The sequence below is a fragment of the Phoenix dactylifera genome, chromosome 3 (assembly GCF_051530095.1).
Source record: "Phoenix dactylifera cultivar Ajwa chromosome 3, Ajwa_hap1_PhDact_Kaust_v1.1, whole genome shotgun sequence".
NCBI lineage: Eukaryota > Viridiplantae > Streptophyta > Magnoliopsida > Arecales > Arecaceae > Phoenix > Phoenix dactylifera.
The window spans coordinates 52,087,238-52,110,956 of record NC_143192.1 but is presented as its reverse complement, the minus strand read 5'-3'; the positions used below and the strand labels follow the sequence as shown (position 1 = coordinate 52,110,956).

At 43.6% G+C, this 23,719-nt stretch overlaps 2 protein-coding genes and 1 pseudogene across 3 annotated transcripts; 2 read left to right on the top strand and 1 right to left on the bottom strand.

Moving 5' to 3' along the window:
* The first annotated feature begins 251 nt into the window (after positions 1-251).
* Positions 252-2,184, top strand: LOC103698178 (uncharacterized; annotated as a pseudogene).
* Positions 2,185-5,485: 3,301 nt separating this feature from the next.
* On the top strand, positions 5,486-5,951 carry LOC103698180 (putative CCR4-associated factor 1 homolog 11). Its single transcript, XM_008780168.1, has 2 exons — positions 5,486-5,548; positions 5,625-5,951. The coding sequence occupies exons 1-2, from the start codon at positions 5,486-5,488 to the stop codon at positions 5,949-5,951; spliced, it is 390 nt and encodes a 129-aa protein (XP_008778390.1).
* Positions 5,952-17,748: 11,797 nt separating this feature from the next.
* Positions 17,749-21,041, bottom strand: LOC103698179 (DNA topoisomerase 2-like). Of its 2 annotated transcripts, XR_015976659.2 has the most exons (5): positions 18,952-19,009; positions 18,759-18,827; positions 18,506-18,588; positions 17,980-18,272; positions 17,749-17,892 (listed from the first exon to the last, which is right to left on the bottom strand). XR_015976659.2 is itself a non-coding variant. In XM_039117924.3 (4 exons), the coding sequence occupies exons 1-2, from the start codon at positions 20,161-20,163 to the stop codon at positions 18,568-18,570; spliced, it is 390 nt and encodes a 129-aa protein (XP_038973852.2). In that variant the 5' UTR covers positions 20,164-21,041; the 3' UTR covers positions 17,749-17,892; positions 17,980-18,272; positions 18,506-18,567. The 2 variants fall into 2 exon arrangements, 1 of the variants encoding a protein (XP_038973852.2); XM_039117924.3 differs by lacking the exons at positions 18,759-18,827; positions 18,952-19,009 and adding an exon at positions 19,795-21,041.
* Positions 21,042-23,719: the final 2,678 nt, after the last annotated feature.

Sequence of the window (23,719 nt, the reverse complement as noted above, 5' to 3'; positions counted from 1 at the left end):
GGTCGCCATGGCCATCGAAGGGGAGGAACAGGAAAAAAATGGAGCTAAAAAAACTATAATCGCAAATTCCCGGGTAAGGCCACCCTCGTTTTGGAACTATAATCGCAAACTATAATCGCTCGGCCCAAACTCCCATTCTCCGTTAAGCCGGTCTGGTCTTTTCTCGAAAGCCCGAACCCGAATGTTGGTTCGAACCGCTCGGCCAGACCAATCAAACCAACCTTTCCCCTCAAGACTTTATAAACCCCGAGAACCCTGGTCTTTCCTCTCCTTGATCTATCTGACCACCCATTCGATCTCCATCAGGTCCTCCTAACCCTAACCCTAACCCTAGCAGGAGAGGAGGAGAGAAGACGACGCCGTCGTCGATGGAGCTGGGGGCGTTGGGGATGTTCGTGCCGGCGCAGACGTTGGGGACGGTGCTGTGCTGCATCTGCGGCGTGCCGATGGCTCCCAACCCGGCCAACATGTGCGTGCGCTGCCTCTGCTCCCGCGTCGACATCACCGAGGGCCTCCCCCGCCACGCCACCGTCGTCCACTGCCCCGAGTGCCGAAGGTACCTCAAGCACCCGGACACCTGGGTCCGCGCCGATCTCGAGTCCAAGGAGCTCCTCTCCTTCTGCCTCCAACGCCTCGAGTCCCTTACCCGTCTCGTCCGCTTCGTCCACGCCGAGTTCGTCTGGACCGAGCCCCACTCCAAGCGCCTCCGCCTCAAGCTTCGCGTCCAGCGCGAGGCCCTCCACGGCGCCATCCTCGAGCAGTCCCACCTCGTCGAGTTCACCGTCCACGACCGTCTCTGCCCTAAGTGCTCCCGTGCCCAGGCCAACCCCGACCAGTGGTCCGCCGCCGTCAAGCTCCGCCAGCATGTCGCCCACCGCCGCACCTTCTTCTTCCTCGAGCAGCTCATCCTCCTCCACAGGGCCGACACCGACGCCCTCCGCAGGGCCGAGGCTGACCGTGGTCTGGACTTCTTCTTCGGCAGCCGCTCCCACGCCGTCAAGTTCGTCAAGTTCATCTCCCGCGTCGTCCCCGTCCGCTCCTGCTCCGGCTCCGGCTCCGATAAGCAGCTCGTCTCCCACGACCCCAAGAGCAACATCTACAACTACAAGCACACCCTTCTCCGTCGAGATCTGCCCCATCTGCCGCGAGGACCTCATCTGTCTCCCTCCCAAGGCCGCCCAGGCCCTCGGCAACCTCGGCCCCCTCGTCATTTGCACCAAGATCTCCGACTCCGTTGCCCTCCTCGACCCCTTCACCCTCCGCTCCGCCTTTCTCGATGCCAGCCGGTACTGGAGGGCCCCTTTCAGGGCCCTGCTCTCCAGCCGCCAGCTCGTGGAGTACATCGTGCTCGACGTCGAGGTGGAGTCCTCGGAGGTCACCGTCGGCGGGTCGAGGTACTCCCTGGCTTATGCCCAGGTGGCCCGGGTGTCTGATTTCGGAAAGAACGACACCATCTTCACAGTCCGAACCCATCTCGGCCGCCTCTTGAATCCCGGCGATTATGCCCTAGGTTATGACCTCTATGGGGCCAATTGCAACGATCTCGAGATTGACAGGTATAAAGGCCTCATCCTGCCAGATGCGGTTCTGATAAAGAAGAGCTACGAGGAGAAGCGCCGCAGCGGAAGTGGAAAGCCTCGACCTTGGAAACTGAAGAGATTGGACATGGACGTGGACAATACCTCCACGAGCAGAGCTGACGAAGAGAAGAAGGATACCGAGCATGAGGAGTTCTTAAGGGACTTGGAGGAGAACCCTGAGCTGAGATTTAATATTTCTTTGTACCGCAACGAAGATTATCAGCCATCGGAGATGGCTTCAACGGCTTGCGGGGATGATGTTCCTTCCGGGCCCTTGGAGGAGCTGTTTGCTGATCTTGATCTGATTGATCAAGAGGAGGAAAATGATAATGCTGGTAGCATGATGGAGTGATTTGTCTGACCGCATCCATACCGGTCAATCCTTACTTCATCGATCAAGGTTTGAGTTGGGTCTTCTTTTATATTATATATGCTTTTTCGCTCCAGAAGTTTTGGAAGTTGCTGAGTGTAGCTTCTAGTTGTTGGGTCCTAAGCTCAAAATTAGTTTTGTTTTGTTTTTAACACTCTTTTTTTCAAGAGCTTGATTATGTTTGGTCATAGCTAGATTTCCTTTTGTTTGGGTTAATATTTGTGTTGGACCTGTGAGACCCATTCTGTTTTGTTGCACAGGGACGTAATTTAAGAAATGCACAAATACATTTATGAAGGGAAAAAAGTTATTTATTGATAAAATTTGCAGTAAATTTTAGCATGTGTAGTGCTTCATAGCTTTAACTTGTGCTTGTACTTTGTGTGATTACTTTCAAAATATGATTGCTGCAAAACTTCTGGATGGTGAAATCTTTTAAAATGGAAGGCCTTGCAATGTTGTCACAAATGAATCCCATTCGAGAGAGAGAGAGAGAGAGAGCTGGTACTAATGGATGTTCTTCTTGCATCTTAATTTGATAGATTTCATCAACTTTTGGCATGGGTGTTGGTTATGTAGAATAGAGGTGCTAGTGACAAGTGCATGCCATTCTGAAGATAGAGGCACCTCTGATGTGTATTTTCATTGTTCCTTAGGCTGATGAGGTTTACCAGTATTTGGCATGCTTTGTCACTATATATATTAGAATTTTCTTGACAACATTATTGGGAAAATGAGATGTGAATGATGTTCATTGGGAAAATGAAGTTTGGATGATGCTTGAGACTAGTGTGTCGAACTTTATACTTTCCATGGTCAGTGATGGCCTGAGAGAGTTGTTTTATTTTGTGTGTGTCACGGGTTTGTATGTATTGGATGTTTGTATTTATTTTGTATGTAAGAGATAGCAAACAAATGAAGTTTGATGTCACTTATTATGTATGTAAGAGATAGCAAACAAATGTTATTAAACAGCTGGCTAGATGCATGGGTGGATTCTCTAGCCTTAGCAATACACATTTTTTCTGGTCCTTTCGTCTTTCTCAGGTAAGGCAGCTCAATTTTCAGAGTGAGCTACTTTTCTTCTCTTGGTGATGTCTTTGGGATGTCTTTGGCTGGTCAGAAGAACATATAGAAAAAGTAAAATGGAGAAGACATGGTTGGCATCCAAAGAGAAAGTAAGTACTAGCAAGGAAAATCTCACCAGTGCACTACACAAAAAAAGAAAATTACCGACTCTTATTTGCAAAAATTTTTCCCCGTCAACATTTGCCGACGCTTTTTAAAAGCGTCGGCTAATGACGACGCTTAAAAGCATCGTCGAAATTAATATGTAATTGACGATGCTTTTAACGACGCTGCTGGCATAAGAAGCTGGAAAGTTCATCAGTTAATATATCTGCTGGCATAAGAGCAAAAAGGGTTCTTTATTTGTCTCCTCGAATATTTTGGGGTGACTTCCTAAATTGCATGATTATCTCTTCAGTAGCTCCTAATATTTGTTGTCAGCAATTGGCTGAAAAGTTCATGGAAAGTGCATCGCTGCAGAAACATAATAGTTGACTTATTCTTTGACATTGGTCTGTGGTCCTATTGGTATGGATTGGGCCAAGACTACACATTCAGAATAAATTAGATTGTACTGAATGACAATATTCATGACTCAAGGGAGGCCCTGTCGCTCCTATTTTCCATTGCTCTTTGTTTAAAAATTCAAGTCCAATGTACCTTTCTCCAACAATCATCTCCCCTTGTCATGCGCCAAACTTCCACCAATGGTCAGTCTTTCTTTTGCTTCTTCTCTCATCTATGTTGCTCATTTCTTCTTGATTTAATGATAAAAACGTTTTGTTGGGTCTTTCTTGAGGACTAACTGGTCTGATCTGAACCAAAAACCTTACCCTCCTAATTCTCTATAATGTTTCGATGTTCTCAGCTTTCCCTCGGTACTTCTGAAACATAAATTCGCACACTTCTCTGATGAGTCCCAAGTCCTGAATTTGTGGAAGTGGGTGGTGAAATGCACAGCATGTACTTGCGATATTTGAAATTTTGAATGAAAATGGGAATAATCTTCTAGTTATCTTAAATCACTTTAAAAGATCGCACCTTCCAATCTTTAGACTCGACTAATTAAGTTTCAAATTCTGGTAACCTACAACTTGGAAGACTTTCTGTATACATAGAAATTTGCATGGTAATTATATAGGTTGATATTCTGGGTTCATTATGCATATTGTAAGAAGGCAATCTCTTGATACGTTAATGTCGAAAAATAGAAAGAAAACCTGTCGGTACATGGCAAGATCAAGCCATTCAAGGAGGAAGTTTTGCAAGAAAATAAACAACCAATCTCTGATAAAAAGGATCTAATTAGGGTACATCGATAGGGTTCATCTACCTGGTGGTGGTGGTGCACGTCATATTGGCCTCCAAGATTATTGTTTCAGCTCACCAGAGGCATGCCAAGGAAACAAGGTTTTGACACAATTCAACTATTCAAACACTCAAAAATATGAAAAATCCAAGACGTATAAATATACACTTTGTTTTGCTTTTGCAATTTCTTGGGCACGAGGGAGGCCTGAAGATTGAAAGAACAACTTGGTGGAAAGGAGTTTTGGTGTGAAACTTCTACAAGCTAAGGCGAGACAGCTTGAAGAACATGGAAAATGGCTTTATAGCTCCCACGACTATCTCGCAAGACGGCCGAATCCAGAAAACGTCCGAAGATTCTATGCGAGAATGCAATAGTCTGACCTTTTTTTTTTTTTGCCATCGGGTAATTTTGCCGATGATCTTCTACAGGATTTCGGTCACCAAAGTTCTTAAAAGCCGGATCTTTCTAATTCGATTGGTTGGTGGAGAGAGAACTCCAAGAAATACAAAAGGAACGAAGCATCGTAGGCACCTTAGGATCCGATCGAACAATACAAAATCGGAAGAAGCTTTTAGGCTACGCGAGATAGCGTAGCGGACGAGGTCGCCATGGCCATCGAAGAGGATGAATGGAAAAAAAAAATGGAGCCAAAAAAACTATAACCGCAAATTTCCGGCTAAGAGCCACCCTCGTTTATTGGCATATATGAGCTGGCTTCGCTCGACCCAAACTCCCGTTCTCCGTCGAGCCGGTCCGGTCTTTTCTCGAAAGCCCGAACCCGAACGTTGGTTCGAACCACTCGGCCTGACCAATCAAACCAACCTTTCCCCTCAAGACTTTATAAACCCCGAGAACCCTTGTCTTTTCTCTCCTCTGGACCCTTGTCTTCATACTATAATAGTTTAGTCTATGCCTTTACAATAGTTACAAATGGTTATTACAATATAGCAATAACATTATTCAGAAAAATGGTTTTTCAAAAACTACTTCACTAAATAATGGCCCTTTATGATAAATTCAATCTCCTAACTCATAGGTGTCAACAATTCTACTCTCCTTGTTATATTCTCATTGGCCTATACCTTATGGGAGCATGATAGGGTGGGTCATGTTCCTACAATTGTTAATTCTAAAAACGGACAATTAGCGTGATAGATGCCAAGCTTTGAGCCATATTTTCATGAATTATATGGAAAGCCGGTTTCTTCTCAAGGGCTGGTTTGCGGTGATTGACATCCAATTTCCCGGCTTCATCCACCTCCCGTAGAAGCTTCACTTCCTCGTCTCTCCATAGGAACGCTCCGCCCTTCTTAAGTCCAACGTCAACGGCCTCCACCTCATCCGGGCATGCCTCACTCTCTCCGACGCCAAAGGTGACCTCTTCGACTTCAGCACCCACGGCGACTTCCGCTATGAATGGGATTTCAACCTCCGGGACTTCGACATACATCCGGAGTCTACAAATTTCCTGGCCTCCGATGGCTTCAACTTCGACCTTCTCCATATCCATGGGATCGACTCCGGCCACTTCGCCCAGCAGCTGCTATCATCCGGCTTCGTTCAAAGTGTCTCCAACATTGACTGTATCACCTTCACCGGTGCCTATGACTTCGGATACTGATCAAGATTCTAGGCTTCTAGCTCACCGGCCTTTGCCGAAGAGGATGGAGGATTTCATGCATCCTCTTGACGTGTTTTTCGGTGAGGGGTTATTCGACATAAAAACTATCATGACGTATTGCCATGGACCGTATGGAGGATTGGAGCAGGTTGCTAGTACGTTGAATGTGGTTTGAAGTACAAGGAGACCTCATGAGCAAGCAGGCTCCAATAGCGTCCTCGCATCCCAGACCTTCTTGGAGATGAGGAACAGGTTTAACGCTCAAAGAAGTAATCATCAACGAGACCCTCTCTCTCTTCATGCTCATCTTATGCTCAGAAATTATTAGTAATTTATTAAATGATGATGGGGCTTCTCATCATTTAATACATTATCTTTCAACAGGTAGAATAGCGATGGCTAATTCGATGCTCTATACCGTCCCTCGTTATTGGTTGGCTGCTACTTGGATTTTGATTCCATTTTAAAGAAGATCTGTCAGCTTACTCGTGGTTTTGCCTCGAAAGTTAATGTTGATTTATCTTCTTTTCCGACTTGCACAATTTCAATCTTAGGGCATGTCGAAATATGATGCATTGTTGCAGGCATTTGGTTCTTTTTTTGTTGCTGCTCAGCAAATTATGGGCACCGGATAACCATGGTAAGGGTGCTTCCTGTTCGGTGCATTGGTTCTTATTGCAAAGGTTTGTCAACATCATACTTGGCGTGGAGTGGTAGCTCGTACGGAAGTTATTAGTTCCAGCTTGGGTAAAATTTTTTATTAGAAATATTTTTGAACCAGGATTCCCTGCAAGTGCGTTACTTGCACAGCAGAATGCTGTGCAGCACTCGATGGCACCATGCAAAATGTTGCGTATGATGTATAAGACTGCCTTATAGAGAATTTGTGCTCAAATTTTCTCGACGAGTGACAATCTTATCTCTCTCTACTTTCCTAATACGCTTGGCACAATTTGTGGTTTGATCTCTAAATCTATCTCCTACTTGTTTTCTAGATGAGCGCTGGACCCTATGGATGACTCTCAGCTTGAATTTTTTTTCTATGATTCTGTTGCAGATCTGGAAGAACGAAAATGCAGAAAGTTTTTCAATCCCCATTCGATGAGGAGCTTCCTTTTTCCTATCGTGCTATGGCAATGCTGCGTATGCTACGCCTCTCTCTCTTTCCAAACGGATTTGATACCGATACTTCATGCAGCTTCTCGTGTACTCCGGTCGCAGAGTCCCCATTCGTTGAGGAGCTTCCTTTTTCCTAGGTCGATTGTTGCCAGATCTATTAGCTCTTGCACGTCCTTAACAATAGCCACCAATCAACAGGCGCTTCCTGTTGAGGTCCTGAACTAGCCTTCCCACAATCAGAAAGAGAGAAAAAGCTAACATATCTGTAGACCATACTTTACAAGACAAAACAAATACAACCTGTTGCTGGAAATTGGACCCGGGGGCAATCTTCGGTCGAGGAGAGGGAGCGGGAGGTGGATGCTCACGGCGGGACGGCGGTCCGTCGGCGGGCGGCGTCCTCCGTCCGGGGCGGTCGGAGAGAAGGAGCAGCAGGTCCTCGCAGCGGGGCGGCGATCCGTTGGCTGGTGGTGTCCTCCGTTCAGGTGCCTGCACACGAGCCGGTGGCCGGGTTTTCCGGCGCCGGCCCTCCGACGCTCAAGTCAGGGAGGGGGCAAATGGTGTGAGAAGGAGACAAACAGTGAGTGTATGAATGTTTTTTCTCTCCCCCCCTCTCCGAGAGGCGAAGGCTCCCTTTTATATGCGGGGGTCGGTTTACCTGTGATGTAGCGGGGCGAAGCCGTAGTACGGCTCGGCATGTCGTTCTGGTCGGCGCTTGGTCAGGCGAATCATTGCACTGATGTCGGCGGTGAGGGCGTCGTACAACCCGAACTAGCGCGCAACCAGGCGAATTATTGTATCGGTGTCGGAGGTATGGCCGAGACCAGAGTCTTATCATAGTCGACTAGACTCTGCTGGGCTTACTTGCCGTGGAGAGCTGGGAGTCCGTAGATGACAGGAGCTATGTGCAACCAGGCGAATTATTGTATCGGTGTCGGAGGTATGGCCGAGACCAGAGTCTTATCATAGTCGACTAGACTCTGCTGGGCTTACTTGCCGTGGAGAGCTGGGAGTCCGTAGATGACAGGAGCTATGTGCATTTATTGTGGAGTAAGCCGGAGATCCGTATTTATTGTGGAGTAAGCCGGAGATCTGCATTTATTGTGGAGTAAGCCGGAGATCTGCATTTATTGTGGAGTAAGCCGGAGATCTGCATTTATTGTGGAGTAAGCCGGAGATCTGCATTTATTGTGGAGTAAGCCGGAGATCCGCATTTATTGTTGAGTAAGCCGGAGGGTTACAGTGGCCATGCGCAATAAATGCCCGAAGGGTGTCAGGGCGTGGTCCTCGGCCGGACCTCAGAGGTGCACGGCCGTGGTAGGCGGTCGACAAGAGTAGACCTCGAACGTCGGGGTCTTTCTTAGCTTAGAGGTCCCGAGGTCGGTTGTCTTGGTCATCTTGAGGTCGGATGTTCCGAGGTCGGATGCCGACTTCGGCTGTCCGGGGTCGGAGGTTGTACAGCTTCTTAGGAGCATTTATGTCACAGAGAGAAAAATCTTATTCCCCCCCAACACTGAGAAAAATCTTATTCCCCCCCCAACACAACCCACGCCATAAATTCCATAACTCGGATGACCGTAGCTCCCTTTCATACATGAAGGCTAATATTTATGATTTCCATAGCAACAATGCCACACCCTCGTTTTATCTGATTACCAGGGTCACTCTAGGTAGCTGCCTCCGATGTATGTGATATGAATAATGTAGTTGATCAACGGTAAAAGTTCAGATGAAAAAGTCCACTTATAATGAAGCACAAAACCATAGATGATATAATTGAGGATAATATTTTTTTTCCTGTAATCTCTACTGTCAGCTAAAGTTACCAGAAGTGTGCAGAAAAATCCTAAAAATATAAGCATACAGAGCTAGTTGCAACAGATGGATATTCACAAACCCATGAGACAATGAAAACAATCTTAAAATTGTATAGCATCTCTTGTACAAACATTTCTATTGCACTACAAAGAAAGTGTATATAGCCTGTTTCACTTCATTGCTGCCAACTTCAGTTATAAGCTGCCGTGTTAGTTTGCCACACCCCTTACCACACCCAGGTTCAAGTGCCATTTTCATACATAGATCAGGCTCATCATTAGTAAAAGGGAAGAAAAATTATATAAATGCCTATAGATCTAGCAGGTGGGACAGACAATAGCTTTCCACAATTAACTTAACATGGAGCATCTTGGGAAGAAAACTGTTGCTGGAAATTAGATCCGGGGGCGACCGTCGGCTGAGAGGGAGGAGCTCCGCTGCCGGAGTGGAGGGTTGCGGCTCGTCGGCGGGCGGCGTCCTCCTGGAGACCTGCAAGAAGCCGGTGGCCGGGGTGTCCGGCGCCGGCCCTCCGATGCTTAAGTCAGAGGGGCAAATATGGGGGAGGAGAGAAAGAGGAAGCCGGAAAACAAGATTCTCCTCCTTTTTCTAAAGTGGAGAAATTCCCCTTTTATAGAGGGGGCCGGGTTACCTGTGATGTAACAGAACGAATGGTCTGTCGTGCAGTTGGGCATTAATGCTCGATCGTGTGAATCAATGCTATTACTATAGGAGATTAGGCCAAAGCTCGAGTCGTCGTGGAGTCATGCCATCATTCGTAGCCTGGTGGGTATGCTGTGAGAGGCTCGATGTCCATAGGCAATGGAGGCCATGCGCTTTACTTGTTGAGTGAACAGGATGTCCGCAGGACCCCTACGCATTAATTATTGACGAAGGCAAAACGTAGTCTTTCGGTCGTGTTGCGAGAGGACGTGGCCTCAGCGTGCAGGTCAGACGTCCTTGGGTAGGTAGAGCTATTCGGGTGCCGCCAGGTCGAAGGGGGTCTGCTCGACCGCCCGCGGGTCGGAGGGGGCCGCTCGGCCGGCCCCTGCTCGGTCGGCCCCTGCTCGGAGGGGATCTGCTCGGCCACCCACGGGTCGGAGGGGGCCGCTCGGTCGGCCCCTGCTCGGAGGGGATCTGCTCGGTCGACCCCTACTCGGAGAGGATCTGCTCGGTCGACCCCTACTCGGTCAGCGTGGTGACGTTTTCCCCCAACACTACCCCCCGACTTCCGAGCTCGAGCTGCTCGCAGGCTCGAGCGCGGGAAGTAGTTTTGGCTGCGTTAATATGGATTATGGGAATTTTGAATTATCACGCGCTTCAAGGCGCCTTTAATGGGCGGCGTCTCCTTTTTCGGGAACGCTTCATCAGGAGTACCTTTTCGTTTTTCGAAGTGTCCTCGCATCGTGGGCTCATGATGAGACCACACGATCCGATGAGATGCTTCTATATTCGAAGCGTCGGGTCGAATCGAATGCTGCGCATTAATTCTCAGGGTTGACACGTGTCATGATCTGAGCGGGGAGCAACGTTCCGCTTCGCAGATCTAGGCCGTCAAGAGGGGCTTATATATAAATCCCTCCTTGGCCGTCTCCAATTTCTCTCCTATTGTCTTCATCCTCCTCCCATCTCCTTCTCAGTTCGAAGCGGCCGATCCTCTATTGTCTCCGGCGAACCCCCGTAGGTGTCCTTTTCATCCGCGCGGGACTTCCCTTTCCTTCTCTTCTCTCTTTCTTTTTTCCTAATGGGTCTCGGTCCGAATGAAATCGGGTCCACAATGAGTGAGTTAGAGGTTGAGATGGTCGAGGAGTGGTTCTTTCCTCGGCGAGGGTTCCATTTGGAACCCGCTGGGTTGGGAGATCGGATAACGAAGCCCCCCTAGGTCGGATCGGAGTGTACTTGGAGGCACTATGGGCCGGCCTACGATTTCCCTTCCATGGGTTCGTGAACGAGTTGCTCGGGGAGTACCAACTTGTCCCGGTGCAACTCGCTCCGAACGCATGGAGGACGATCATCGGGTTCCTGTCACTGTGTATGGCATACGGGATCCCGTCTTCCGTGAATGTCTTCCGGCGGCTCTTCATGTTGAAATCAAACCCGGAAGACGGAGAGTGGCTCTATATCGCCCTTCGGGCGGGCCGACCACTCTTTTAGGGTGCTCCGTCGTCCATTCACGATTGGAAGAAAAAGTTCTTCTTTTTGGGCTCCGAGCGGACATGGGGGTTCGACCCTAGGTGGAGGCCGTCGGGAGGCGTTAGAAGCTCCCTTGCTTCTCAGCTTCATGGTCGCGACTCGGGCCCTTCCTCTAGCGCCAACTGTTGCTGGAAATTGGACCCGGGGGCGACCGTCGGCTGAGAGGGAGGAGCTCCGTTGCCGGAGTGGAGGGTTGCGGCTCGTCGGCGGGCGGCGTCCTCCTGGAGACCTGCAAGAAGCCGGTGGCCGGGGTTTCTAGCGCCGGCCCTCCGATGCTTAAGTCAGAGGGGAAAATATGGGGGAGGAGAGAAAGAGGAAGCCGGAAAACAAGATTCTCCTCCTTTTTCTAAAGTGGAGAAATTTTTCTTTTATAGAGGGGGCCGGGTTACCTGTGATGTAACAGAACGAATGGTCTGTCGTGCAGTTGGGCATTAATGCTCGATCGTGTGAATCAATGCTATTACTGTAGGAGATTAGGCCAAAGCTCGAGTCATCGTGGAGTCATGCCATCATTCGTAGCCTGGCGGGTTTGCCATGAGAGGCTCGATGTCCGTAGGCAATGGAGGCCATGCGCTTTAATTGTTGAGTGAACCGGATGTCCGCAGGATCCCTACGCATTAATTGTTGATGAAGGTAAAACGTAGTCTTTCGGTCGTGTTGCGAGAGGACGTGGCCTCAGCGCGCAGGTCAGACGTCCTTGGGTAGGTAGAGCTATTCGGGTGCCGCCAGGTCGAAGGGGGTCTGCTCGACCGCCCGCGGGTCGGAGGGGGCCGCTCGGTCGGCCCCTGCTCGGTCGGCCCCTGCTCGGAGGGGATCTGCTCGGCCGCCCGCGGGTCGGAGGGGGCCGCTCGGTCGGCCTCTGCTCGGAGGGAATCTGCTCGGTCGACCCCTACTCGGAGGGGATCTGCTCGGTCGACCCCTACTCGGTCAGCGTGGTGACGTTTTCCCCTAACAAAAACCATTCAAAAAGATATTCCTACACAATCAAGGAGAGAGAATACTATTTTATAGAATAAATAGCTTTCCTCGGGAACCAATTGGGACATTTCATTGGAGATTATGTAACGCAAGTTTCATGAGACATTTCATTCGACATTTCAAGCTTCAAAACCATGCTCTTCCTATTTATTGGGATCAACAAGTTGTATCCTTGATAGCTAATTATCAAGACAAAAAACAATGAGAAAATGAATAGAGAAAACCAAAGCATTTATCCAATATAGTGATATACCATGTCCGAACGGCTCATAATTTTTTTCGTGGAATAACAGAAATGGAGAAAGAGAGGGTAATAAAAAAAAGGAGAGAAGAAAGAGTAAATCATAACCATATCAATGGACTTTAAGCCATCTCTTCGAGCTTAGCTTCCTAAAATGTTCTAGCCATTCATTTGTGCTAACCATTTTTATTGACACTTCAATCCCTTCAAATTCTCCCTAAAAGCTTTCTTATAATATCTCAAATAAATATTTTTCCTGATTTCAAACCCTTAAACATAACCCAAAGCCCCTTACCAAGAAATATACATAAATCGTTATAGCAGATGGTCATACCATCCCAACAATTTCCATGACAACTTGTCCTTTATATTTGAAACTTCTGCAATTAGTCAATTAGTGAAATTACTCTAGTCTGTCCATGGTTTTACTGTATGTTCATTCTTGCATTTTTATTTATATGTTTTATTGTGTTACTGATAGTTAAAGGTTTACATTATTGAAAACAAGGAACTTGTATAAGATCAGTCCATTTTAGGGCATTAAGGTATATAAACAATAGGAGTTCCTTGGCAGGTAAATAATTTACAAAAAAATTTACAAGGGTATTTGGCATAAATACCCTTGTAAATAATTTGGCATAAATGGTAAGATGCTCAGGCATAGTGTAAGATGTAAAGGGAAAGGTGAAATTGAAACAAAACTAAGAAAAGATATTACAATTGGCACTCTAGCAGAAGCTTGAAAGTTGCACCAGCAGAGTATAATGCATGAAGAACTAGGAGACTGTTATATTCCACAAGATTATAAGAATGCCTAATAGATAAGTTGCTTAGATTTAAGAGGACATTTATACAACTAAATGGACTAAATTAAATATTTAAATGGGTAGTGCTTTAGCATTAAGCACCATATAACCTTTTAAGTGACAACGTAAGTGCTTTAGACAAAACAATTCAAGATGGCATACCAAACAGTCTAGAAGTTATATGCAGAAAAACAACTAAATGAGAAAAACAAAGACTTTTGTATACATTGAAAGGGTTTCCATATTGAATCAGATATTTCATCAGAGTCTATAGGAAAACTAAAATATAGAGATGATGCATGGAAAACACTCAAGAAATCAAACTACCTGTCATAGCACAAAAGTAAGATAACCCTCAGAGTCTTTGATTAATGATATATAAACCTGGAGTTGCACCATAATTAAGTTTGGATAATATTACAGAATAATATGAATATCCTGTGCCTCCAATACACTTTGTTCATCCTTGATATGATAATATCAAGCAGCAGTAAAGCACTGCAATACTTTTTTCCCTCTCTTTAGTAAGTATGTCGCCTATATCATACTAAAACGTGGATATTTTGCAAAAAAGATAAAATAGCAAGAAAATAGTGTAGAATCAATGTAATTTTGTCTTTCTATATATATATAAGGTCAAGTGAATCAAGGAATGATTACATAGAAACGACATAGTAAAACCAGAGGAGCAGAACAACTGAGCAATTTGTGCTCGGCAAACATGAAAATCAATCACTAACAAAGAAAATTCAAAATGTGAAAGCCTGTTGAATCATAACCATGCATGAGACCAGTAAATTTCATCATCATAATAATAATGAGCAGCAAAGAAGCACCAATGGTCAGAAGTCATAAGAAAGAAATTTTCCCAAACAAGTATAATTGGCATGTTACAAGGTTTTGTAATCCAACTTGGTGCTAATCATGACTTTTGGTCCAACATTCTGCATCAAAATTTACTTTTAGTAACTTTTCAAATTAAAAATGAGTCATTATATTCTTTATAAATTAACATTTAACCCCAAGAGTGCTATAAGTGTTGGTGAGCATCAACTTTTGCACAATAAATACCTGTCACACGATTGTGTATAACTCATTGATAGATATCTGGCAAATACTACAGCATATCAGAGTTGTACATACCATACAAGCCACTATAAGTCAGCACATGGTTATATTGCATATACAATGCAAAGCAGAATATTTCATTGAGTAAGTTTGGTTCTCTTTTTCGTTTTTCTCTGCTAGCTATACCTAGTCTTTTGGCAAGCATGCAGAAAGTCCAATTCACAAGCTTGGAAGTGGAAAACATTTCAACTGAGAAACATTGTAACATTAAAAGACATGAGCATTGGTGGTTTTCAGGTGATTTTATTCCTAGCATGCTGAACTTAAATTTTTATGGAATCAGAGTATGTTATCCAGGGATCTGGATATTGTCTTTACTAGGTGAAAAAGTGGTTTCTCCAAAACCTTAAATTTGAAACCACCAAAACATGTGGCATATAATTAGGTTTTCCTTTTGCAAAATTGTCCTCTGAGAGGTGATCTTTGCACATCTTGAAACACTTCATACTATTTGGATATATTAATTATTATGATTACTTTGTTATGTTTAAAATATGTCCTGTATATCGCAGTATTATAAGATAGTTATATTATGTCTTACAATTTCCACCATCCAAACTCAAATCTCATTTTCTTTTACCTTTCCTTCCTTTCATTGCATATAATATTTCTTTTTTGGGGATCTCTGGATAAATTCTGTAGCAAATATTATTTCAAACCCAATTATCAAACATCTGTTTAATTACAGCTTAAAATAATTAACCTTTTAAAAGGGTCAGAGTTATTTTTAGATTTTTAAATCAATGTCAGTAGGACCTCTAGTGTAACATTCTGTGAGTTCATTTCATGTCAGTTTGCCAATTTTAAGCATAATATAGCACTACCTTTGTTACCTAATCCAGAAATATAGGAGCATTGTTTGTCAATTTTAAGCATGTCAATTTGTCAATAGGACCCCTTGTGTAACATTATTTGAAATCTCACCAAAATTTCCATAAATTAATAGATTAGTATCTGGTTATTTTGTATTATGGACATATATGATATAGGAACTAAAAAAGGGTAAAAGAAATGAATACTAAATTCATTATATAATAAGATGGATTGAGAATAGGTAGTATTGGTAATAAAAGATACTTCAAGCGGATAGACGGGAGGAGAGCAATAGCAAGATTCAAATAAGAGTTTGGCGGCTTGGATATAAAACATAAAGATACTTAAGGGCATGACCGAGCATGATGTGGGATATTTATAACTTGGTTCAAACTTTTTCTTCATATATTCATATCCTACAGATTACGTCCACAAAAACATCCTACAAAATATTCAAATTCCAAAGAGTATTTCAATTGAATATTTTTTTAACAAAAGCTTTAATCAACCAGCATCTTGAAGCCCGATGAAAGATACAAAACTTCCTTTGGACCCTGAGCCGTTCGATTTGCCAGATATTGATATCGAAGACCTTAACGATCTGATTTTCATCACAACATCTTCACGGCTATTATTGTTTGCCTGTTATAATAGTCTTATCCATGTTGATTCTGATGATGACGATTCTGAATTTGATTATGCCACGCATTATAAGATGTATGAGTTCATGTCGGAGAACCCTTCCGGATGGTTTCTGATCAAAAGCATTCATGACAATACCATGTTCGGAGCATTTATATAACACCTGAACTTCATTGTTTGTATCAGAGATATTTCTGGATGCCAATAGGACTGCATTTACTTTAGTGAGCTCAACCGCCGCACCGATTGGTCATGTGATCGACTCTACAGCAGTGCTTATCAAATAGATGTGCTCGATCTTAAGACCGGCAACTTTGAGAATTTATTGTGTCATCCCTAGAAACCAGACTCCAAAAAGTTGGTGCGTGGTGTTTGGGCCAACTCTTTGGAGTCTGGTTCCTAGGGATGACACAATAAATCCTCAAAGTTGCCGGTCTTAAGATCGAGCACATCTATTTGATAAGCACTGCTGTAGAGTCAATCACATGACCAATCGGTGCAACGGTTGAGCTTACTAAAGTAAATGCAGTCCTATTGGCATCCAGAAATATCTCTGGTACAAACAATGAAGTTCAGGTGTGGTACAAATATTCCGAACATTGCATTGTCATGAATGCTTTTGATCAGAGACCATTCGGAAGGGTTCTCCGACATGAACTCATACATCTTATAATGCGTGGCATAATCAAATTCAGAATCCGCATCGTCATCATCAGAATCAGCATTGACAAAACTATTACAACAGGCAAACAATAACAACTGTGAAGATGTTGTGATGAAAATCAGATCGTCAAAGTCCTCGTCATCAATATCTGGCAAATCGAACGGCGCAGAATCCAAAGAGGAAGCAATTTCATAAACCGAAGCATTGCCGGCCAAGCCAAACATATATAGGCTCCCCTCATGGTGCGCCGTAGAGAGAGACGAGCTGAATAAACCAGTAATCAACACAGTCCATGATTCATCTCCTAATTTATAGATGGCCAAACGGCCGTCATAAGCATAGCACCTGGCGATCCCAATTTAAATGAGCAAAACAAAATTTTTCTCTGGCCTGATTTCAAGCCATCAACCATTAACGGTATAGAGCGCTGCAAATCTGCCATAGAGAACAAGATCAGCTCCTTGTTGACAAAATCACTGTATTTGATGAGCTTCTCCCTCTGACCAAGATATGTGCCCGGCTGTAGACATTGATAAAATTTTCTTATCAGAATTCAAAACAGATAATTTAGCCAACCCTAACTAGTTTGGGATCAAGGCAGATATTAATCTAAGTGTGCCCGCACCCTACCCACGCACCCCCCCCCCCCCGCACCCAAAAAAAAAAAAACGGAAAAGGCATTTACCTCAAATTGGCGAAGCCAGTTTTTCCTAGCCTCAATCTTTTTCTTGCTGAATGCCAATTCAATAGCATCTCCATCTTGTTCATCCACCCACATAAAATCTTTCTTATGCTTATGAATATCTTGTAAATATTCCTTTCCTTCTTTTGATGTGCTTGTTCCCAACCCCTACGACAGGCAACATGAAAGATAAGCAATGCTATATGGGAGCTAACAGAATATTAGGTAGATTATATTCTAATTCATTACACTCTAAAACAGGACGACCTTATAATACTTAATAGACCAGCTACTTGCATTCCTTTCCAAACTTTCTTTCCATGCTTCATACTCAGGCATGGAGTAGAATGACAGGACATTCTTGTTTCTGTTATGAGTAGAACAGAAAATGCATCACTTGCTTCACAATCCTAAATATAACAATTTTCTAACAAAAAACTTTACAATCAAGGCCTACCTTCACTATAGGTGTGATGAATTCAACCATGAACGATGGGATTTTCAGCAGTGATGGCCAAAATGAATGTATGAAGTTAATCAGGAGGCCCTTGATGTGAGAACCATCATGATCCTGCACCAGCAGACAAAGAACCTGCAAGTATGCTGGCACTTTTTTTCCTCCAAGAATGAACATAAACAACATCGAAAAAATACCCGATCCGTCATTATCATGAGATGTCCATACCTTAAACCTTTGGTGCTTTCATACTCCTTCCCCTGCTGCAAACCGAGAATTTGCTTAATGTTCTGGATTTCTGCATTCTCCATTATCTGCTTGTGGCTTGCTTCCCTCACAATCAGTAGCTTACCCCTCAGAGGGAACACACCATAGTGGTTCCTTCCTACGACAGAGATACCATCTGTATATTAAACAGCAAAGCAGAAATTACTTATTCATACTCAGAAGCTTAGATTTTAACAGACTTAACTAAGTTCACGCTACTCACAGCAAGAGCTTTTGCTGAATCTCCCTCTGCTAGATCAACAACTCTCTTCTTCATGAGTGCAACCACATCATCTTCCAAATGGGTCATGTTAAATTTGGCCAAATCTGGCTTGAAAGTGACCTTAGTCCAGTTTTCTCCTTCCTTGCACTTAACAATGGAGGGCTCAGACTTCTTTCCCATATTTTCTGAGAAAACCTACATATGAAGAATCACAGAAACCATGACCGCAGATCTCCCAATCTCAAGGCTGAGACTTTAAAACTCATAACCTAGAAATTGTTTAGAAGTTACACCTGCAAACCAAAAACCTAAATTAGGATAATAGTTTTGGCAAAGCAAAATAGAGACATAAATAATACAATATCAATTAATATGGACAATAAGATCATCAAATTAAATTCCTAAGCATACAGATCCTAAGGAACCCGATAAGGATGATGTATTCAAACCCCTGTTCCAGATAATCGGACCCAGGAGTTCAGCTGAATCAAATTTAAAACTTCCAAATTTTGAAATATAGACTTACTCCGATTGTAAAGAAAACACCGCAGATACCCGAAGTTGTAGCTGACAACCCCTCTTTTTAGCTTATGGATCAAACCAGATTCCCTGCACAAACCATAATTTGAAAATCAAAAGAATTATATATTACATCCGATTCAAATCACCAACCCAATAGTTGTTTTTGATTAATCCAAAACCCAGAATTCGACATAACGAAACCTGACAAGGTTGCAAAGGTAAATCTTACATCCAAATCAGAGACATTGAAACTTAACTGATAATGATAACTTCAACCTCCAATTCAACTGGAAGGCTTATAAGTGTTGTAGAAAGAAACCATTATGCTGAAATCAGGAATTAGCAATTGCAATACAAAGACCCATCAGCCCCAGTCCAAAATCACAGAAACCCTAACTCTTTCCCATGCCTCTAGAAAACAAATACCAAAATTTTGACAAAATGCCTTACAAGACAATGATAATGATAACTTCAAGCTCCAAATTTCAACTGGAAGGCCTACAAGTGCTGCGGAAAGAAACCATTATCTTGAATTGACGAATTAGCAATTGCAATAAAAAGACCCATCAGCCCCAGTCCAAAATCACAGATACCCTAAATTTTCCCACGCTTCTAGAAAACAAATGCCAAAATTTTGACAAAATGCCTTACAGAATTGAACTCACACGCCAAGCTCCAACTTTTACCACCAAGATCTAACAAAATTTTGAATACAAACGCCAGTGTGCGTTCTCCAAATCCCCAAAGTTCACAAAAGATCACAGAAAACTGTAAACCCAGGACCCAGTAGATCCAAAGCACCAAAAAAAAAACAAAAAGAAGAAAATTCTAATAACAACAGAACGACAGATTTGTGCACGAGAATTAAAAACCAAGATTGCAAACAAAAGCCCTAATTCAAACAACCCCGAGATCACACAACCCGAAAATTCGAACCGAGATATCAAAATTTTATAAAAAAGACACCCTAATATATTTCCACAACAACCGATAAGAAATTCGTAAGAAAGATAACTGATACAGACCCGAAGTCGTATTGCAAAGAATGCCGAAACACATTTGCCTTAAAACACCCAATTTCAAATCCCACGGGCTAACAAAAATAGAGTAAACAAACCCTACAATCAAAACCAAAGAAACCTAGATCCCAAGACCCAAATATCTTTGCAGACATAAACCCTAATCAAGAAATTTCATCAAAAACTTCCAAAATTTCAGATCCAAAAGGGGAACAGAAGGAAAAAAAATCTAATCGTTGATCAAGAAATCAAAACAAGAGTTATTCAACAAAACCTGCTTGTATTTCTTCTGCCTCCTTCCATCTGCAATCTGGATGACGGACTCGGTTGAGAAAATGTTGGTGAGCTTCGCCCCGTACCCGTTCCGCCCACCGGTCGTCTTCTTGACGCTGTCGTCGTAGTTGCTACTGGTCAGCAAGTGCCCAAAGATCATCTCCGGCACGTAGACCCCCTCCTCCTGGTGGATCTCGACGGGAATCCCATCCCCGTTGTTGTAGACGCTCAAGCAGTTCCCGGCTACGTCAATCTCCACCTTGACGGAGGCCATCGACGGATCCCGCTGCTTCTTGTCAGCAGCATTGACGAGGATCTCGTCGAAGATCTCGAAGATGCCAGGGACGTAGGTCACCGGGCGGTGGACCATCTCGCCGTTCTCGTCGACCCAGAGGGTCTGGGTGTGCTTCTCGACGGATCCAGCTGCGTCTTCTTCTGGTACATCTCCTCGATGGTCTTCTTGGGGGGCAGGGGCGGGAAAGGAGGGACGGTTTCCAAGGTCTCGCCGAAGTCCAGCGGCAGTGGAACTCCTCTTCCGTCGGGTTCGGGAGTGATCGAGAATCAGAAGTGGATGATGAGAGGGAAGAGAGAAGGGGTTTTTTTAGATGGGTTTTCAAGGTCGCGCCGAAGTCCGGCGGCACTGGAACTCCGCTTCCGTCGGTTCGGGAACAAGAGAAGGAGCCCCATCGGGACTCCCATTGGACCGGTCCAGGTTCTTTATAACCCGGCTGAAGGGCGGGGCCTTGCACCAAAAAAAGAAAAAAAAGGGCGGTGCCTCACAACGGTAGTAATTTGAGACACCAATACCTCGCCACCTCGGCCACACATGGCAACCGACCCACAAAATACTGACGCAGGGAGCCAAGGAGATGATGGAGGCGGCGGAGAAGAGAGCAGCGCGGAGGAGAAATTATTCAGTAGACTTACCACGTCAGCTATAGCTTAATCCAATGAAAAGCTATAGATCTGGAAGCTCTCTCTATTCGTCCCTAGCCTCCCGACCCTTCTCCTCCGTCTCTAAACTCCCCGACCGGAGCGGCGCCGCCACGCCGCGACCTGAAGCCGGGGAAGGTTGAAGAGCATCAGGAACAAAGGCGGATTCGTCTCTCTCTCCTCTGTGAATGGAGTGAATAGTGGATGAGAGTGTACTGTTCCGCCGCCAGCAGCCGCGCTATGCGGTCGCTACGGCTTTGGCACGGGCCCACAGACGGATTGTTTTGCGTGTACCTAAAAACTGAGAGGTTGAATAATGATTTAATGAAAAGCTAGCTTCATAACTATCTATCATGCATTCTGATTATCTTTTTGATATATATATCTCTTTGTAGCAAAATCACACATTAAGCATACACACCAAGCTCACATTTTTTTTATTTTTTCTCCTACTTTCAGCGTGATGACTGGTTCTTATGCCTCGTTCATAAGAAAAGAGGTGTTGTTGATAATCCTAATAAGCTATTAAAAGTTCCTCAAGCTCAATCAGACATGCCAACTGAACAAGAACAAGCTGCAAATAACAATCAAAGCTATTAGATTTTTATTGACTGGAATGGTGGCTATAGTAATGCCATGATGGCACAACCATTAGTAACAACACCAAGTGAGCAACTGACTAATTTTAATGGTACCACACAACCATTAGCAGTGGCCTATGGTGAGATAATGGCCAATTTTAATTGCACGGCGCAAACAACAGCAATATCTCCAACTGAGCCAATGATTGATTTCAATAGTATGATGCAACCATTTGCAGCAGCGCTGATCGCGCCAATGGTTGATTTTAATGATATGAAACAGCTCTTTGCAATGGAAGCAACTTTCGACGATGGCATGCCGCAACCACTTGGGGTAGTACCTGATGAACCAATTGCCGATTTCAATGCTATGAGGCAACCATCGCCATGTGCACCAATTACTGAACTTAATGGGATCATAAGCATCTACAATAATCATTCAATGAGGCGAGATTTTCAGCAGAACTTGAGCAATGCGATGCCATGTTTCGAAGATCTTGTGGATCAGTTTTGAATGGCTTATGGTGAAACAGATGAAGTCATAGATCCATGGTCAATATATCCTTCAATGGTAGAGCCTTCATGGATGTATCGTTATCAACCCGAAACGGGAACTAATGATATTTTAAGTGATGCTGTCAAACCAAAAAAGTTAGACGCTGACAAAGATAACATATGTGATGCTAATGATGCTGGTTCCAAGCATGCGGAGATTTTATCAAGCCGGATCCTTGATTTGGCTTCCGATTTGCCATTGCATCCCAAAAATTTTAGTTCATTAGCGGTAGATATTAGGGTTTATTAACAGAAACTTCATTGTGCATTTATAATTATCTTATGATTGCTTTAGATGAAGCAAACACATGAAGAGTATTGATAGTGAGACTAGGCCCGCTCGAAACCAAAGAGAGACTTCATTTTGAATTTTTGTATGGTTATTATTGGAGTGAGAAATTCCTTGTAATGCCAAGTATGTGATTCTTGGTCCAAATTAGCTAGCAAGATGATGTTTGGCATGTTTAAGGCGAGAGCAGGATAGTGCGATTGATTCAAAGGATATATATTGCTTAGTGGAATTTGATGCAATTCAAGAAGACCTAGCATGACCCATCATAGTTTGAAGCAGTTCAAATGTAGCTCCATGGTGGATTAGACTAGGTATAGCTCATATATATTGTGTAAGTAGTGTACAAGTAACTAGCATGTAGTGATGGGTTCATCGCACTAAAGATGAAAAACATAGGGTTAGAAAATACATGAAGGGGGCATCTCCAATTTCATTACACGCATATTTTAATCAGTAATAAATAATCATCATCATAGGGCATCATAATGCCTTGATATGATGATCATAGTAGCCATTGTTTGGTTAATCATTTTCCCAAGAACTTACTGTGTTATTCTTTTCATATCAATAATATAAGCAATGTTTAATATTTTATCAATTAAACATAAAATGTTTCCAATGCAAATTACCCACAAGATTGCTATATTCATCCTATACAAATTGCCCCCAAGACTGCTATCTTCATACTATAATAGTTTAGTCTATGCCTTTACAATAGTTACTAATGGTCATTACAATATAGCAATAACATTATTCAGAAAAAAGGTGTTTTGAAAACTACTTCACTAAACATAGGCCCTTTATGATAAATTCAATATCCTAATTCATAGGTGTCAACAATTCTACTCTCCCTGTCATATCCTTATTGGCCTACACCTCATTGGAGCATGATAGGGTGGGTCATGTTCCTAAAATTATTAATTTTAAAAACAAACAATTATCAGGCATCCATAAGAAGGTGGTGCGCCTTGGCATTTGTTTTGCTTCATTCATCGAGAATTTGAAATCTTTATAAAGCCATCTATGCATGTCAATAAATTTAAAGCTATTTTAGAGATGGTTGATTTATGAAAGACAAATTATACACGGCGCTTAGTTCTATCAGGGAAATATTAGGTTTAAAAGCACACAGCCATCTTATCAAGCATTCCTAAAATGCAAAGCATCATGTTATTTTTAGTGTTTAGTTCTACAGACATTCAGAAGGAGATATTATAAGTTTTGGACAGGTTTTCAAAATTGCCACCACTAGGAAAAGCATAAGTACTCCAGAATAGCCGGAGAATCAAGCTCGAGCCCTACTGCCTAAGAAGTTGGACAATCAGAAAGAGAGAGAAAAAGCTAACATATCCGTAGACCACACTTTACAAGACAAAACAAATACAACCCACGCCATAAATTCCATAACTCGGATGACCGTAGCTCCCTGTCATACATGAAGGCTGATATTTATGATTTCCATAGCAACAATGCCACGCTTACCCTCGTTGATTCTGATTCCCAGGGTCACTCTAGGTAGCTGCCTCTTACCTATGTGATATGAATAATGTAGTTGATCAACGGTA

Bases quoted from the DNA above. Each gene is read 5' to 3' on its own strand.
- LOC103698180 (XM_008780168.1), top strand. From the start codon at position 5,486: ATGCCAAGCTTTGAGCCATATTTTCATGAATTATATGGAAAGCCGGTT. The intron at 5,549-5,624 runs GTTTGCGGTGAT...GTCTCTCCATAG, and splicing joins CGGTTTCTTCTCAAGGGCTG to GAACGCTCCGCCCTTCTTAA.
- LOC103698179 (XM_039117924.3), bottom strand. From the start codon at position 20,163: ATGGTCCACCGCCCGGTGACCTACGTCCCTGGCATCTTCGAGATCTTC. The intron at 18,589-19,794 runs GTTTTGTTGAAT...TGGTTTGTGCAG, and splicing joins GGCAGAAGAAATACAAGCAG to GGAATCTGGTTTGATCCATA.